Raw genomic sequence first — 16,005 nt, 5'->3', positions numbered from 1 at the left:
TACAAGTGGTAATGAGGCAATTATGGGCAGCCTCTCTGTCTACACCGCTATCTGTCAATTCAACAACCTGTGGCTGCAGCGAGGTGCTTCTCTGTCAAGGTCTGTGTCTTCCCAAGTGGTGGAGAAGCACAGTCTCCCGGCGAAACATAGTGTTTAACAGTTGAACTGCACATACTGCTTCTCATTACCCCGTCATTATCTCCCCGTCCAGCACAACCCCCTGAATACTGTCTGGCAACGGCAACAAATGAAACCGGCCACAAAGAATGTCTTTGATCAAATGGGTAATAAGTAAAACATACAGCTTTACTGAACGCGATGTTTTTCAAAAGAACCATTAAATTTGGATTAACGCAATAGGTGTAAATCACAAAGGCAGGTGTTATTTTCTTATTTATTGTCCTGCGCAGGCAACAAAATATTTCGTCTCAGTGGGATCTTGTTATGTATGAAAGCAACAAGCCTTGTGGCGTAGACCTCTTTAAACGTGTTCTGAAATGCATGTGATTCTTGGATTGGATTCACAGTTCATATTTCAGTCTCCTAGGAAGTGTTAATACCTCTGGGCGTCCTGAAAAATGTGTCTTGTGATCTAAATATTGATTTTTTTGTTGTTGTTGGTGGGATTAAAAAAAGCGACAACTATATACTGTACCAGGAGTCATTGTACTTAGCGTTTGTGTTGAAGTGTGCAGCTTCATAACTATATCCACGCTATTAGAATATGCTATGGAAATGTGGGCAATTCTAATGTGTCGCACGACTCACACGATTTCTCCAGGAGATGAATCTTGGTGAAAAAACAAATTGGGATCTTTTTTTTGGTGTTGATTTAATATAAGACAGAAGGAGCAGAGGGTGGAATGATGAATGATCCAGGATTGCAAATACGGAAACAGTGAAGCCAATATGACAGTTGTATGGATCATGCCGATTTTTTGATGCAAATCCTCTCTTCATCGTGAAATATTTGCTCAGTAAAAGAGTGTAAAAGCCCAATTTTATTAGTTAACCTCACAATCAACTTTCAAGCAATCGGATGGCACAAGCTCGTTGATAATTTATTCCGGGTGTTGATGTATTAATAGACTCTGTATGTTTGATTCATTCTACAGATGTGCTTTGATACCACATATAGGAGCGCGCGCACATGCCGTTTCATTCCTAATTTAGTTTGAAGACCGGCGTACTCCCCCCCCCACACTGTCTCACTGCATACAGTAGAGAGACATGTGCGGCTCGTTCGCTTTCGCAGATCTCGCTCCAGCGCACACTAACGAGGGTCACATCTCGCCACCGAGCTGCTGAAATCCCCATCTTTATGAAATTGTCTCCCGTTAGCCTGCAACCTTTTTCTCACCGCACAGTTTTTCTGTTGCTGGTAGTTCTCGTGCAGCCCTGCCCCGCTGTGAGCTTAATTCCATCGTCTCCACCTTGGCAGAAACAGGGACGGTTAATTAACAGAGAAAAAGCTTGGCAGGATAACAAGGCATGAAGTGTGAAAGGTGGGGAAAATGCGTAAAGGCAGGAGTTCAAAAGTCGCAGACAATCGGAAAGTGCATTCCTGAAAAGTTGAACATGTTTGTCTTTGTCTTCCAGGGCTCAATCGTGATGGTGGTCTGTGTGGGTGAGATCGAGTGCCATGGCAGAGGGCGTCGTGGGTAAAAGAGATATGCGTCAGCCAGCGCCGCCTCGCTGCCACCTGCTTCTGGGTGGAGCCTTGCTGCTTCTGCTGGTCAGTTCGTGCCTGAGCTGCCCCGCGAGGTGCGAGTGCTCTGCCCAAAGCAAGTCGGTCAGTTGCCATCGGAAGCGTCTGCCCTCCATCCCTGAAGGCATCCCCATCGAGTCACGAGTCTTGGACCTCAGTAAAAACAAGCTACGGATCATCACGCCGGACAACTTCTCTTCGTTCTTGCAGCTGGAAGATCTGGATCTCAGCGATAATCTCATCAGTGTTGTTGAGCCAGGAGCCTTTCGATCACAGCTGGCTTTGCGCTCCCTCAACTTTCGCAGCAACTTGATTCAACTAGTTCCAGCTGGTGTTTTGTCAGGCCTCACCAACCTTACCCGCCTCGACCTGAGCCACAACCGATTGGTTGTTCTCCTGGATCACGCTTTTCAAGATCTGCGCAGGTTGTCATCTTTAGAAGTTGGGGATAATGAACTTGTTTTTGTCTCTCAGCGGGCCTTTACTGGATTGCTTGGTCTACAAAGTTTGACACTAGAACGTTCTAATCTGACAGTAATCCCCACTGATGCTCTTGCACACCTGCACAGCCTGGTGGAACTGCGAATGCGCCACTTGAGCATCAGTTTTCTAAAACCTTTCTCCTTTAAAAGGCTGTCCCGCCTGCGCCACCTGGAGATTGATTTCTGGCCCTGGCTAGACACACTGCCACCTCTATCACTGCACGGCCTCAATCTCACCTCATTGTACATTACCAACACTAACCTGTCTGCCTTTCCCGGTGCTGCCCTGCGCAGCTTGCCCTACCTCACACATCTCAACTTATCTTTCTGTCGCATCAGGCACATCCAGCAGGGGGAGCTAGGGGAGTTGCCTTACCTGCTGGAACTCCACCTCCAAGGCTCTCAACTGCTGTCTATTGAGCCCTTTGCTTTTATGGGCCTCAAATCTTTGCAGCTACTGGATGTGTCACACAATCGCTTGGATTCTCTAGAGAAGGAGGTATTTGGCTCACCAGACAGCCTCCAGAGGCTCTGTCTGGGTGGAAACCCATTGGTGTGCGATTGCAGATTGCTATGGCTACTCAACAACCACAAGCCCTCCTCTCTGCACATTCTGGATGTCCAGCCTGAGTGCAGCGCCCCTGAACACCTCTTGGGGAAATCTATTCGTGAACTCAGGGAGCCTCTTGTCTCTAGGTACATGACCTGCACCAAGCCACGGCTAGGACCCAACACAACGCAGCTGCTGATGACTGATGAGGGCCAACCTGCTCGCCTCAACTGCCTGGCAGAGGGGGCACCGCGGCCCTCGGTGGTCTGGATTACACCTCATAGGCGCCACGTCACAGTTAAGAGCAGCGGCAGGGTGGAGGTCCAACCAGACGGGACCCTCGAGATCAAGGCCACAGAGCTGCATGACAGCGGGGTGTACTTATGTATTGCCAGTAACCCTGCTGGCAACGCCAGCCTGTCCGCCTCCTTAGCTGTGAAGAGCCTTGGCATTGGGGACAGATTTCACTATAGCAACAGGAGCTCAAACTATCTGCCAGACTCTAACAGCACTTGGGGAAATGGAACAGTATTGTACAACATGACAGTCCCTATAGACATAAAGACTATAATTATATCGACAGCCATGGGCTGCCTGTCATTCCTAGGTGTAGTGATCTTTTGTTTCCTACTCCTTTTTGCCTGGAGTCGAGGAAAAGGACGCCACAAGAATAACTTTGATATTGAGTATGTCCCTCGTAAATCGAACGGGGCAAGCTCAGATGTGGCCGAAACCAGCGGTCCACGACGGGTCAACATGAAGATGATCTGAGAGGGAGTCCGACACATACACAGTGAACACATATCAACTGAAACACATTTTCTATGACAAAGTGGATTTGTGACAAACAAAAGTTATGTATCTATAGTGGCTGTTCATATGAGGGTTTACTCGTTCTCAAGTGGACATGTTGATATAAAAGTGATATATGAAACCGTGGACGTGTTTATATGAAATAATGTTCTCATTCAGTACGTTGAATATAATACTATAACCAACATATCAATATGGGAGTGATATAGTGCTGCACTAGACGTGTTTCAGTGGTGACGTTATGAGTAATGATTGGCAACTCACCGTGACATCAAGGTGAAGGTTTGAGCCACTGGGAATGACAGGGGGCATCTCTGGCTGTGAGTAGACCTTTCATTGTTGCTACATGTCCAGACTTAATTGTCTTATTCCATCTTAGCTGCCGTATGAAAGTGTGACTTATGTTTGTGTGTAAGAGTGTGGATGCATGTTGCATTCATGTGTTTCATTGTGCATGTGCACGTACTGCCTTTTTGTCGGTCTGAACAATTTAAATGATTATTGGGTCCAATGCATTCTATCAGACCGTCGAATTGCTAAGTTGGTGTAACAGCAGTATTGTCACTGTTGAGCTAAACACAATTATAAATGTTTGTATGCAAATCACAGTATTGTACTGAAAAGAAATGCTGCATATGTTTTTGTTTTTTAAATTTCCCACTTGCAATGATTCCAAAGTTAGGGATTTGTCTGATGTTACAGTAGACCCACTTACAGTTACTGTGTGAATAGTGTCAGCTTTCTTTGCCATAAGAAATGCCTTCCGGTCACTGCACTTTTCCTGAGAAATAACAGTGTTCAGTGCTGTTATTGCTCTTGAAAAGCTCTGAGCTACAGAAACGGCACGTTAAACCCGTTTTATAACATTATAAATCATGGGCAGATTTTTCTGCCTCCCAAATCCCTTGATATGAAATGAAATAGAGTGTGGCCAGGCTCAATGGCAAAGATTTACTGGCCACCGTCTTCTTTGGGACAAGACAAAGTTGAGTTTCACAGATTTATGGGTAGAATTTCCCCTTCTCATTTTTCTTTGACCGCACCAATTCAAGCTTGCGTGTCTAGGTTCTTCCCTGAGGGCAGTAAGGGTTCAGGGGTATTTCATCGATGGCAAATTGAAAGTTGTCGTGGATTCTTGTATTGTTATTTTTCTTTGTTCAAACAATGTTTTCAGTGTAAAAAATTACAAAAAATTAAACTAAGGGCAATCTTTGTAACACAGGGATGTGGGTGTAAAATTGTGTTCCTGTTGTGATAAAATGTTCAAGGTTGTATAATTGTTTTCATATGACAAATTTATGGGTATATTTTCAAAAGGAAATAAATCGTAATCATACCCCTAAAAGCACAACTTCTGGATTTTTTAATCAACTCTTAATGCAGCAATAATAGCCATAATTCCTTCTGCACAAGTGAAGGCACAACTATGGATTATGTCAGGTAATATTTAAATTTGTCCTTGCTTACCTGCGGGCAATTTTGACAGCTCAGTGTGAGTGGTATCCAGTGGCTCACCAAGATGTTTACGTACTAATTGCCTTACACATTGAGTTATTCACAAGCACACTGTAAAGGGTATAAGCACATGTCAGCAAGCGCCTTTTCTGTTGAAGGCTGCACTATTAGGTTTTCTCATCACACTATTAGCACCTAGTCTGGGTGAAAACAGATGGATGAAGCAGGTACAAAACTATTTAAAGAGGGCATGTCATATTACAGTGAATCAGCTTTATCATATAATGTCCCCTCGACGAAAACATACATGGAATAATACTTCACCTCATTCCCACAAGTTTGAGTAATTCTGTTTACAGATTCTAATTCTGTTTACTGTCTCTTCTTCAGCAGCTGATTTAGGCTTCCTGCAGTGTATTGATATCAGATAGAACCTGGAACTGCTCATAATCCATCAGAGGATCCGTTTTGAGCTGTTCTGTGTGCAAAGTGTGTTTAGAAGAAGAAGAAGAAGAAGAAGGAGGGCTTTATTTATATCGCACCTTTCACAGACATGGTCACAAAGCATTTTACATGAGGCAATTTTACATTCACTCCATAGGTAAGCTACAAATATGTAGCTTCAATGGTGGTTAAAGGTCGGGTATCATGTTTTTTTTAGGCACATAGTACAAAAAACAAAGTTCAGCAAAACAATGTTAAACAAGTCAGCTAATTAGGAGGGGAAAAAAGCTTTACACAGGAGCCATTTTTTGTTTTTGGCAATATTCTTCCCTTCTTTGTTCTTTAGAGTTGTTGTTTTTCATGCTGCTTGCTTGTTCCTGTGAACCCCCCACAGCTGTGATTATATGCGGCAAATGTATGTTGTCCTAAAGGGAATTGATAAATGGCGTCCTGGTGTCCCCATTGATCACAAACAGAGAAAACATCAAAACTGGAACACATGAAAGAAGAGTGTGTATGTATGTGTGTGTGTGTGTGTGTGGGGGGGGGGGGGGGGGGAATCCAAATTGGGACATTTTGAGACACCAAAGCGAGCTTGTCGCCAAATCAGAAATAGCCTGTCTGCTTGCAAAAATCTGGCACTTTGGAACGACATCAGACAAAAGCCCCCAAGTGTGTGAGGTGTGTCTCGAATGAAATCTGGATATTTTGTGAGTATTTTGCAAACGCACTTCTTCATTCTTCTCGGTTGCGCCATTCACTTTGATAAACATAGAGCAGGTCTAAATTTGCATTCAAAAGACTTCACAGATGCTATCATGCTAACAGGAAAGCCCTTTACATGTCCCGGCTCGGAGAGAAAACTCACCTTGCTGTTCAGAAGACGAGATCAAAAGTCCCTGTGGTTTGCTTTTATTATTAGCAGAGCCTGGCAGCTCTCTCTTTTATCAGCGGCGCGGCATAAACAATAGAGGAAAAAATTAATGAACATGGTTACACTGTATTATTATCTCCAACCTGCGTGAGGATATCCTTTCTTTTATGATTGCTTAAACAGAGTGCTTTATAGCCTTTTAATATAGCTCAATGAAGCCAAAGCAATAGCTCCTTATTAGTGTGATTCAGCCTCGACACATTTGATGCATAGACGTTATATAAACATTTGTAGAAAATTATCTGACTTTAAATTCAATCAGACGGAAAAATAAAAAAGTTGCATTTCACACACTGCAAAGTGCCTCCGTACGGATAAGTCAAGGCTGTACGACTTCATCAAAAGCGGCTGAATCAAAGGAGGCTGACTGATAGGAGAGCGAGGCTGTTGCATCCAAATGTCAAGGAATGGATCTATACGCAGAATCCTCAGGCGAACCCCTCAAGTAAGTAAGTTTCTTTGTTAATTTTTTTCGAAGTGAGTTGGCAGCAAGAAAATTGGATGTTCTATATTTTCTGAAGGTTGAATGGCAGGAGATGGATAGAAGTAATTTATACAAGGACTTTATTATCTTTTTTTTTGTTAAGGAACCTTTTCGAGTTTCTTTGACATGTTGGTTGCACTGTGCAGTTGCCAATCTAACTGACTTTGTGTAACTGGATAATGATGCGTTCCAGGCAACTGGTAACTGGTGTCTTTCCCACTTGAAAATTACGACTTGAGCGTTCCAGTAAAGTCAGTGAACAGTAAAGTCGTATATAAACAAAACGGCTAATGCTACAACAGTTAGCTCATACGATGCTAACGTTGTATGAAAGTTTCTCAAAACCAGTCAATATAATTAAAAACATGCCACATAATACAGTGGTTTTGTCATAGTTTTTAAAGCAGTACTAAGTAACTCATGCCCCTAGAGGCCATAAGCTCAACTACAGGCGTCGTAGAATGTTGCGATTTTTAACGTATTAATTGTCCGTGAGAGTAAATACTACGCTGACAGAAAAGACGAAGGGAGAGAGGGATATTGTACATCCAATTACACAATGGATTTGTTTTTTTTTCACTCAGACTTGATTGTAAATACTGTTATGTTAAAGTGGTGCTAGCCCACAGTTAACTTTGCCCGTTTGCCTGTTAGCTTCGTCTACATGATTCTATTAGCTTGTATTGGTTGCTCCGGTCCGGTGGCAGTCAAGTTGCAATTGTGGTTCAACACTTGTATTACCCCCAGAGAGACCACGAAAAGGATTTATTAAGGTAAACAAGTTACTGCTTTAACATTGGCTCCTCCACTGGGGGCCGCCATTACTGTCTTCATCACTTATACGAACTCGGAGCAGTCTGGAGGTCTCCGAGTTTACAAGTTGTAATTACCAGTTTGAGCGGCGTTCCAAGGCAAGTGGGAGATGGGAAATTTACCAGCTGCCTGGGACGCGGAAGTGGTAAAATGTTCATCTAACAGAGCCATATAATTGTTTCCTCGTGACAAACGGACATTTTTCCGCAATTTTTGCAAGTATATGAGTATACATGCGCATTTACAGTGTCCATAAGAGCACACAACACTGCCGATCTCCTGGTATCAGCTTCACCTAACACACTGTCTGCTCCCCAATTGCCTCCACTTCCAATTATTTCTTGTTAATTCAGTCTTTGTTTTTGCCGGCATTTCTTCTGTGCCAGCAGAAAGACACATGCCTTTAGTGTGCTCAGCAATAAAGGTTGAATGACGTTTTCTCCATTTTTAGGTCACAATTCATAAAGTACAGTTGCTAATGTGCTCAAATGAATTGATAAAGCATAATATAAATAATATAAAAGCGCCGTGAAAGTTTCCTCTTCCTTTATAAAGCAATCCAATCACCCATGACATCTCCTGCAACAGGACTTACACATTCTTAGCTCATATATAATGTCAAAATGTTCGTGCAAGTTTTCGCAATAAAGAACAATAATATAAAGTCTCTTCTACTCCTGTTAAACATAAGTGCATTATTGTTATTAGTTCCTCAGCGCTGGCTCATTCTTTTGTGTGCTAAAGCTACTTTTGCACAGCTAGTCACTGTCGGTCCCTCTGCTTCCTCCTTATTGGTTTGGGAACAAGGGTGTAAATTGGATTTGTTAGAGGGCAGGACATAAATTTGGCTGTGACCATGCCCTTGCAGCAGAAGTAATACTTAGCTTAATACACTTTAGCTCGACACTGTACAAAGCCATTGACACCAAAATGTCAACTTGTTCTGAGGCAGAGGTTCAAACACGCACGCTAAGATGTGCATTTAAGTGGTTGTTTCAGCCACTCAGCACATCTATACGGCGGGCCCAGGAAGTTGTTAATGTCTGTTATCGAGTTGAAGTTTGATACAGTAAATGTTATTTTAGGTGAGTGTTTTGCTTTGGTTTTCGCCATATTATTATTTAAAAGATCTATACTCAAGATTTTGTGGAAATTTGGGAAATTTACCAAAGATGTACACAGCCACCATGAATATTCAAAACAGCACTCTGAGAGCAGTGGAATGGGTCTTCAGATGCTTTCTCTTCATACTTTGTCTTTATCCTCATGTTATGCAGGATGTGAATACTTGTGTCACTACATGCACTCTTGTAGGTTTAAAATACAGCAACTGGACATACATTTTTGACAGATACCCACATGGTTTGGATCGGGCGGGTGTGTTCATCACAAAAAAACTATTTTGAAGAGGCTCTCAGAAGAGAAACGTTTTACTTAATCATATTTTATATACGTTTTTTTTGGGTGTTGAACTTGTGAACAGAATCTGCCAACTTTAAGGTACATAGTAGTAGAGTTTAAGGAAAAATTAAAGTCATTTTCATTGAAATAGCATAGATGCATAAGTAGCTCTCTGTCGCTTTTCGTTACATATAAGTATCTTATCATTGGAGGTTGGAGAGACCCATGGCTGACATTATGTAGCTAATACAAGTGTTTTGTCTTAAAAGGGACTATACGGAGTTTACAATTTTTAAAATGATGCATTTTCCTCCCCCTACATGTTCCAGCCATGTCCTAATGTGTAGAATGAGTCCAGACCTGTTCACCACAACTGCCTCAAAAATCCTGCACTCACTCAAAAAGTTGTTACTTTGGGTCTGAATTGTCGTCATGCACGAGCTGTTGCAGTTACACATATGACCTGAGGTGACAGTAGTCAGTATAAAATGGCCAACTTGCATCTAGCCCCTGTAAAGCAGTACAAAGTAAATGTTGCCCCTAAAGACCATAAGCGCAACTGCAGATTGCGATTTTTTAACTTATTAATTGTCCGTGAGAGTAAATACTACGCTGACAGAAAAGACAAAGGGAGAGAGGGATATTGTACATCCAATAACACAATGGAGATCATTTTTTTCACTCTTGGCTGTAAATACTGTTTAAGTGGCGCTAGCCCGCTGTTAGCTTTGCCCGTTAGCCTGTTAACTTCTTCGGGATTCTCTTTGTGTGTATTGGTTGCTCCGGTGCGGTGGCAGTCAAGTTGCAATTGTGGTTTTCTGGCCAGAGACACCAGGGGGAGATGAAATCATCCCATCAACAAATTAACTCAAGAGGGACTACAAAAAGGATTTATTAACTTAAACAAGTTACTTAGTATTGCTTTAAGGTAATGTGTGTGCTCAGGAACAAGAGTGAATTTGATCAAAATGTATGATTAATTGAAATTAATTCACGATTAATGCACTATTTATTTTTTCAATTAAGTGTGAGTTAAAGCTTTAACTTTGACAACCCTAATTGTCACCAACAGAAAAAATATATGGTAAGTTGATGGGCTTCTTTTACTTTCACACAAAATCGAAAAATAAAAACAAAACAGAGAGATGTCTGCAATATTTCTAAACAAGGGCTGAACACTTACACTATGAGACGATTCAGTTCAATATACTGCTTCGGTGTGCATATCCTCTTAGAAAGTGGCCTCGGGGACAGGACACATTTGAGGCAGTATAGGGAGGCACTCTGAAGTCTCTCAGGGGAAAGAGAGGGAAGTGTACCTCTGTGACCCTGCCCTGAAAAACACAGATTGTGATGGATGAGTATGAGCTCCATTTACAAAAGGTTTAAAATAAGCTTATTTCAATGTATTGGCTGTGCAGATACATTATTTTAGATACAAATGTTTTGTACCAAACAGCTACTTTCCATCGCATAAGGAGAAAGATGATCACGCAATTACGTATGAAAAAAGCTTTAAATAATATTTCAATTATTTGTCAATGTCCTGAGATGCCATCCAGCTCCTGTACCTGCCAGTTAGTTTTGATGCATGCTTCATAGTGGCCCAGATCAATAAAAGATATTGGAGTTTGGTGGTGGCTCCTCTCCCATACTCTCCCTGCCCTATGGCCTGGCTGCTGATGTTGCAGCTGCAATGAAAGGGCAGTGGCTAATCGAGCTACACAGCCCTGAGGAGATGGCAGGTTAAGGACCCCAGCAGACTCTCTGGGGGTGGGTGGACACGTACTACAGTAATGCATAGCTAGTTTTGATGAGCTCATTGTACCCCAAAACACACTGTTTAATGGCGTGAGGTGCATTTTCCATCCTCCACTGATGGATAGTACATACTTTGCAATGGATTACAGAAAGTGCTCCAATTACAACGCTCATACTGCTCAAATAAATAAATTACGATTCACACATTCTAGCTTGCATGGTAGAAATAAAATGCCCAAAGCAGTTTAGTTGGCAGGTTTTGAAATATGACTCTACAGTAATTGGGAACCAGGTTGTTAAAAAGTAAGTACCTGAAGATAAGACCCTCGGTTTTCTGCTGGAGCTGTGTGGAGGATTTTGGCCACAACATTCAATTTGCAAAACACTGGATCCAAAACTCAAAAGCGCAACATTTCTTATTCTTTCTTGAGGTGGAGTGAACAAGAAGGAAGTTTTATGCTCAGACATTTTCTTGCATTGCGGAAACGTCGCTGTTTAGTTGCCATGGAGATTGTTAACAATAGAGCGACTTCGCGGTGATACTGCCACTGCAGAGATGACAGATAAATGTGAAGGAGGACGAGACGTAACAACAGACGTGTCTGAAGAGTAGGAAGGGGAGAAAAACATATTTTTGCGATGGCCCAGGGGACACAAATACTTTTCATGTACTGGAGGAAGAAGCTCCATGGACTGAGATGGCCTATTGGAATTGTGAGGAGAAAGGACGTGTGCCAATCGTAGTGGTAGTACTTTTGACAGCATGTTCTATTGCTACTAGTAATTTTGTTAGGAATAGTACTTTCACTTTCTGGTTTGGACTGCTACGGAGTTGTTCGATCAGGAAAATGACTAAAAGGTGGCCTTAATCTGTCCACATGGTCATTATCATTCAAAGCCTTTCTTCTAAATCACTTTAACATACATTTGAAGTCGACAATGGTGAAATAATTACACGGTTTACCTCCGGATTGCCTCACTTTTATGCTTTGTTTAATCTGGATGATTTAAATCTGCAGTCAGGTGGTTTTACGGGCACTGGAACAGCCTTTGGTTCAATAATAACCACCGCTCTTGTTCATAATTGCCATTAACAAGCCTTCAATTATGAGTGTTCCAATGTCAGCAGTGTGGGAGGCTGAAACAAGGGGGTGATTAGAGCGAGAGGACAGATTTAGTTTGTATGTGGGCACCTGATGCGCGTATCAAACACCGCATACAATGTGTGAAATTAGAAATTCGCATCGCAGATTACACGCCGGCGTATGTGTACAATATGCCACCTCCTCCTGCCAAACACAAACCTCGTGCTTTCAGCGAGCTGCTCATTGGGTTTTCCATGGACACAAAGGCTTGGCCATTTCTTTGAACTGCATGCAGAGAACAAAGTGTGCCTCTTCAGTAACGCACTGATCTGAACTTGAATAATAAGGGGTGCATATTATACCCTGTGTCATGCCTTGTTTGTCGCAATCTCAGGGTGTATCAGGGCACTGTGTAGGCCTATGATGAAGTCAACAAAAAAGTAGATAGTTATGTATTGAACCTAATTGCTGGTCAAAGTTTGACCTCAGTCCCTGTGTCTCTGAGGGTCTGTATTTAAAATAAAGCTGGTGGCGAGTGTCAGATAGAAGAGCGGGGTTGAAAGATGAGAGCAATATCCAAAGAAGAGCATCAGAGGTTGGGGCCGCAGGGCTGGAGCATCGCCCCCGGAGCCTCTTGGCGGAGGAGACCGGTTCATGTGACGTCAGCTGTGGAGTGGAGCAGCCTGTTGTAGTGGAGCGTGTAGTGCAGTCACAGCTCATTGCTTTGGGCCATGCACGAAGATTTGTGCCCGGGCCGCGGAGAATCAGCGCCACTATACAGATGTCCTGCGGGCATGCCCATGTGCACTCAGGCCCTCCAGCTCTGTCCTCAACATGACATCGTCTGAACGCATGAGCAGGGGATTTGTTATTAGGATGTGCCATGGAGATACAGGAAGCATTTGAACTTTACACGCCAGCAAAGCACATTTTACCTAAAAGTTTTTATTCGAGCCATGTCCTAAGCCAGTTCCCTGAGGCAGTGGTTCAACTACAAAGTCATAGTGTGCCTCTGAAACAACTACTTCTCATAATGACACTGCAACATTTATGTAACAGTTCTTCTTGGAGTAAAAGTATCTCGTTATTTCCTCTTTAATAGTACCTTGTTATATACGCGCTAATCACATTCGTAAGCCACGGCAAATGATGACATGATAACTCTGCAAGCTCTGAACGTTTCGCCTCTTAAATCACAGAGGAAGAAACAGCAGAGCTAGGTGCAGATTAATCCCAGCATTAATTCTGGATACACGAGCCTGTGGCAGCCAGCTTTAAATCGGCCCATTGTTCAGCGGGAGCCAGCCACACAGTTGCCTTCCTCACGACAGCGTTCTTGTCACTTACTCCCCAATTAATCTGCCGCTTACAGGCGCGCTGTCCACCAGCCCTAGATTTACTCCCATCACATGTAGCAGCAAGACGGATACAGAGCCAGCAAGACAGCCTGGACCAATGCGCAGGCCATCGGTACAAATGTCAGGCCGGAATCATTTGCATTTTAAATTTTTACCCCCCAAAAAGTCTCAGTCAGTAAATAAAGAAATGAGAGAAACGTTAATCCCACACAACAATTACTGCCTGTTACAATTACCGAGGATTTGGTTCCTCTAACGCATATGTATCTTCTCTCACATGCAGTATGTTCATCTCTCACATAATGTTGATGTTAATGCTCCTGAACATGTTCAAAATGTGCACCGTGGGCTGCATCTTTATTTTAAAAAACACAATTAGCAAAACAGTCCTATCAGTCTGGCTAGACTCCTCGTTCTTTTTGTACAAAAGAGGTCTGTCTGGTTTCATAGCGAGAGTTTTATTTCTGCACTGTTCTATCACCGGCAGACTAATCAAGCACAGAAGCAAGGGACAGGGCGTGCACAGCGGGTCGCCGGCCTGTATCGACCAACATGGCACCAATTGTTTAGAGTCAGTTTGTTTGAAATTGGTCATTATATCTGACAGCTTTACCGTTGGTCCATTGGCATCAGCTAGGAAACAGAAAACTGTTGCAAAAGGTTGAACTCTTGGGATTTTGGCAGAGGCAACAAGTGATCAAGGAAAATGTCTTTTAATGAGATATTTTGTTCTTTATGAGCAACAAAATAAACGGGTCGTTTGCTTGCAACAACTCTACGGCTGAGAATGTACGTGCGCCACAGTATCCAAACATGGGAATTAAACACCAGCAGACAACAATGTCCCACGTGCATGTCCAGACAGTGCGCTGACCATGCAAAACGAGACCTGCTCCTGGTCTGTTATCTCCAGCGGGATTGACATATTGGCAAAGCTCTTTGTTTTACTTAACAAAGTCCGTACCTGTGTGCCGCGCATGTCAGCTCTCCATCAGCGCTGAGCCGTGATGGAGCCAACAGTCAGCCTACAGCAGATGAAGAGGTCAGGGCTGTGCATGGACGGTCAGGACCAGCTAATTATCCAGAATGAATGATGGTTCCTGCAGGGGGGGCAACACAATTACCAACAGCATGAAAGACACTCAGTTCAAGAGATAAATCCCCCCCGAGACATTTCCCGATGATGTAAGTCTCGATACTTTTAATTTACGCGCAGAAATCCACTGTCAGGTTGAGAGAGCTTTGAGGTTGAGCTACGCAGACAGCTTACGGGCAAGCTATAGAAACTGTTAGCATATCAAAGCTAGCGGATACGTTTGTCACTCTATGCAAGGCTTTATGGACAAAAGAGGAACTCAAATCATTTACCACAGAAACATCGGCGATCTCCATTCCACAAGGGAAGATTTGATCAGGTTTGATTTCACGGCACTTTAATGAATGCCTGAAGCTAGTTTGCCTTGTCATCTTAGCTATTATTCTTTCGGAAAACATTTGCTAATTGAAATAGTTACACCTGATTTGATCAAGGCCTGGCAGTACATGGAAGGTCAGATATTCCATGAAGTGATAGGTTGGTTCAAAATGTCGATCCACAGACATAGTGCATTTTCAATAGAGGCACCAGAGCAATGTAAATGTCAACTTTATTTTCATAGCACATTAAAAAACAGCGACACCTGCCCAAAGTGCTGTACAACAAAAAGGTGAAAATAGTAAGAAAGTAGAATATGAAAGAATAATAATACTTAAGACTCGCGAAAAGATGGGTTTTCAGCAAAGAGCTAAGGAAGTGTCAAAAAATAAAAAAGTTTTGAAATAGAGGCCATTATTACGGACTATATTACACATTTCTCATCCACTTTGAAGTTGAGCTTCAGCTATGGACTTCAGCGATTGTTAGCAGCACATCTGATTAATAGACATACTTCCATTATGGGTGTTTCAACAGTTATAATCACATCGCAAACACCACCCTCCTGTCAAATTATACTGACAAAATGACACAAGTGCTGAGCTGCCGACAATCACCCATTCCTAAATATACTCTGCGAGAGTGGTCCTACCTGCTGGATGACAGACTGCCACTTCAAGCAAAGACCGCCACGTGAGTAATCATTATAGCTTGTTCAGCTCTTTCCTCCAAAGGGGGAGCAATAAGCCGTAGAAGCTGTAGAAGTGCTTCATGTTGTGTGTTGTTTGATGGGAGATAAAAGACAAATGGAGAAGTCAGACGACTGCCTCTCCCCTCGGATCCTTGTTCAAAGACTGTCGTCATTAGGAGACTCCATGGGACTCCCCTGATAGTATCTTTGAGAGAACGTTGCCAAAAAATAAAATATTCTGAAGATTTGCAGGTTTAATGGTTAAACAGTTCTACAAAATACAGAAAAACAAATGAATCAGTAGTAGTTGCTGTTTTTTATTTATTCAAAAAGGAATCATGTGGTTAGCGAGATAGAAGCACACAAATTAAGTAAGTAAATAAGTAAGTAAGTGGTAAGTTATTTATTTGTCATTGTACAAGCGTACAACGGAATTGTGTTCAGGAGTTAGTCCTGAGCCGCTGCGCCTGAGTTGGCTGCCACTGTGGGACAACCTGACCAGCATGTTTTTGGAGGTCGGGGAAACCGTTGCACCCAGAGGAAAACTGGCTGGCTGCCCTCAGTCTCTTCTGATCCTGTGAAACGGTGCTGAGCCTCCTGGGTTTGTCCCTG

General features: G+C 42.8%; 1 protein-coding gene across 2 annotated transcripts in view; it reads left to right on the top strand.

Annotated features, from left to right (window-relative positions):
* The window catches only part of lingo2b (leucine rich repeat and Ig domain containing 2b), a 64,411-nt gene extending 59,521 nt beyond the window's left edge, over positions 1–4,890 (top strand). For both annotated transcript variants that reach the window (XM_079573038.1, XM_079573039.1), the window contains exon 2: positions 1,600–4,890. In XM_079573038.1, coding sequence (XP_079429164.1) covers positions 1,643–3,511 — 1,869 coding nt within the window. In that variant the 5' untranslated portion in view covers positions 1,600–1,642 and the 3' untranslated portion in view covers positions 3,512–4,890. The remainder of the gene's footprint in view (positions 1–1,599) is intronic.
* Positions 4,891–16,005: the final 11,115 nt, after the last annotated feature.

This window comes from Gobius niger (assembly GCF_951799975.1).
Source record: "Gobius niger genome assembly, chromosome: 16".
NCBI lineage: Eukaryota > Metazoa > Chordata > Actinopteri > Gobiiformes > Gobiidae > Gobius > Gobius niger.
Note: the sequence above shows the minus strand (reverse complement) of the source record. Positions and strands in the feature narration are given on the sequence as shown.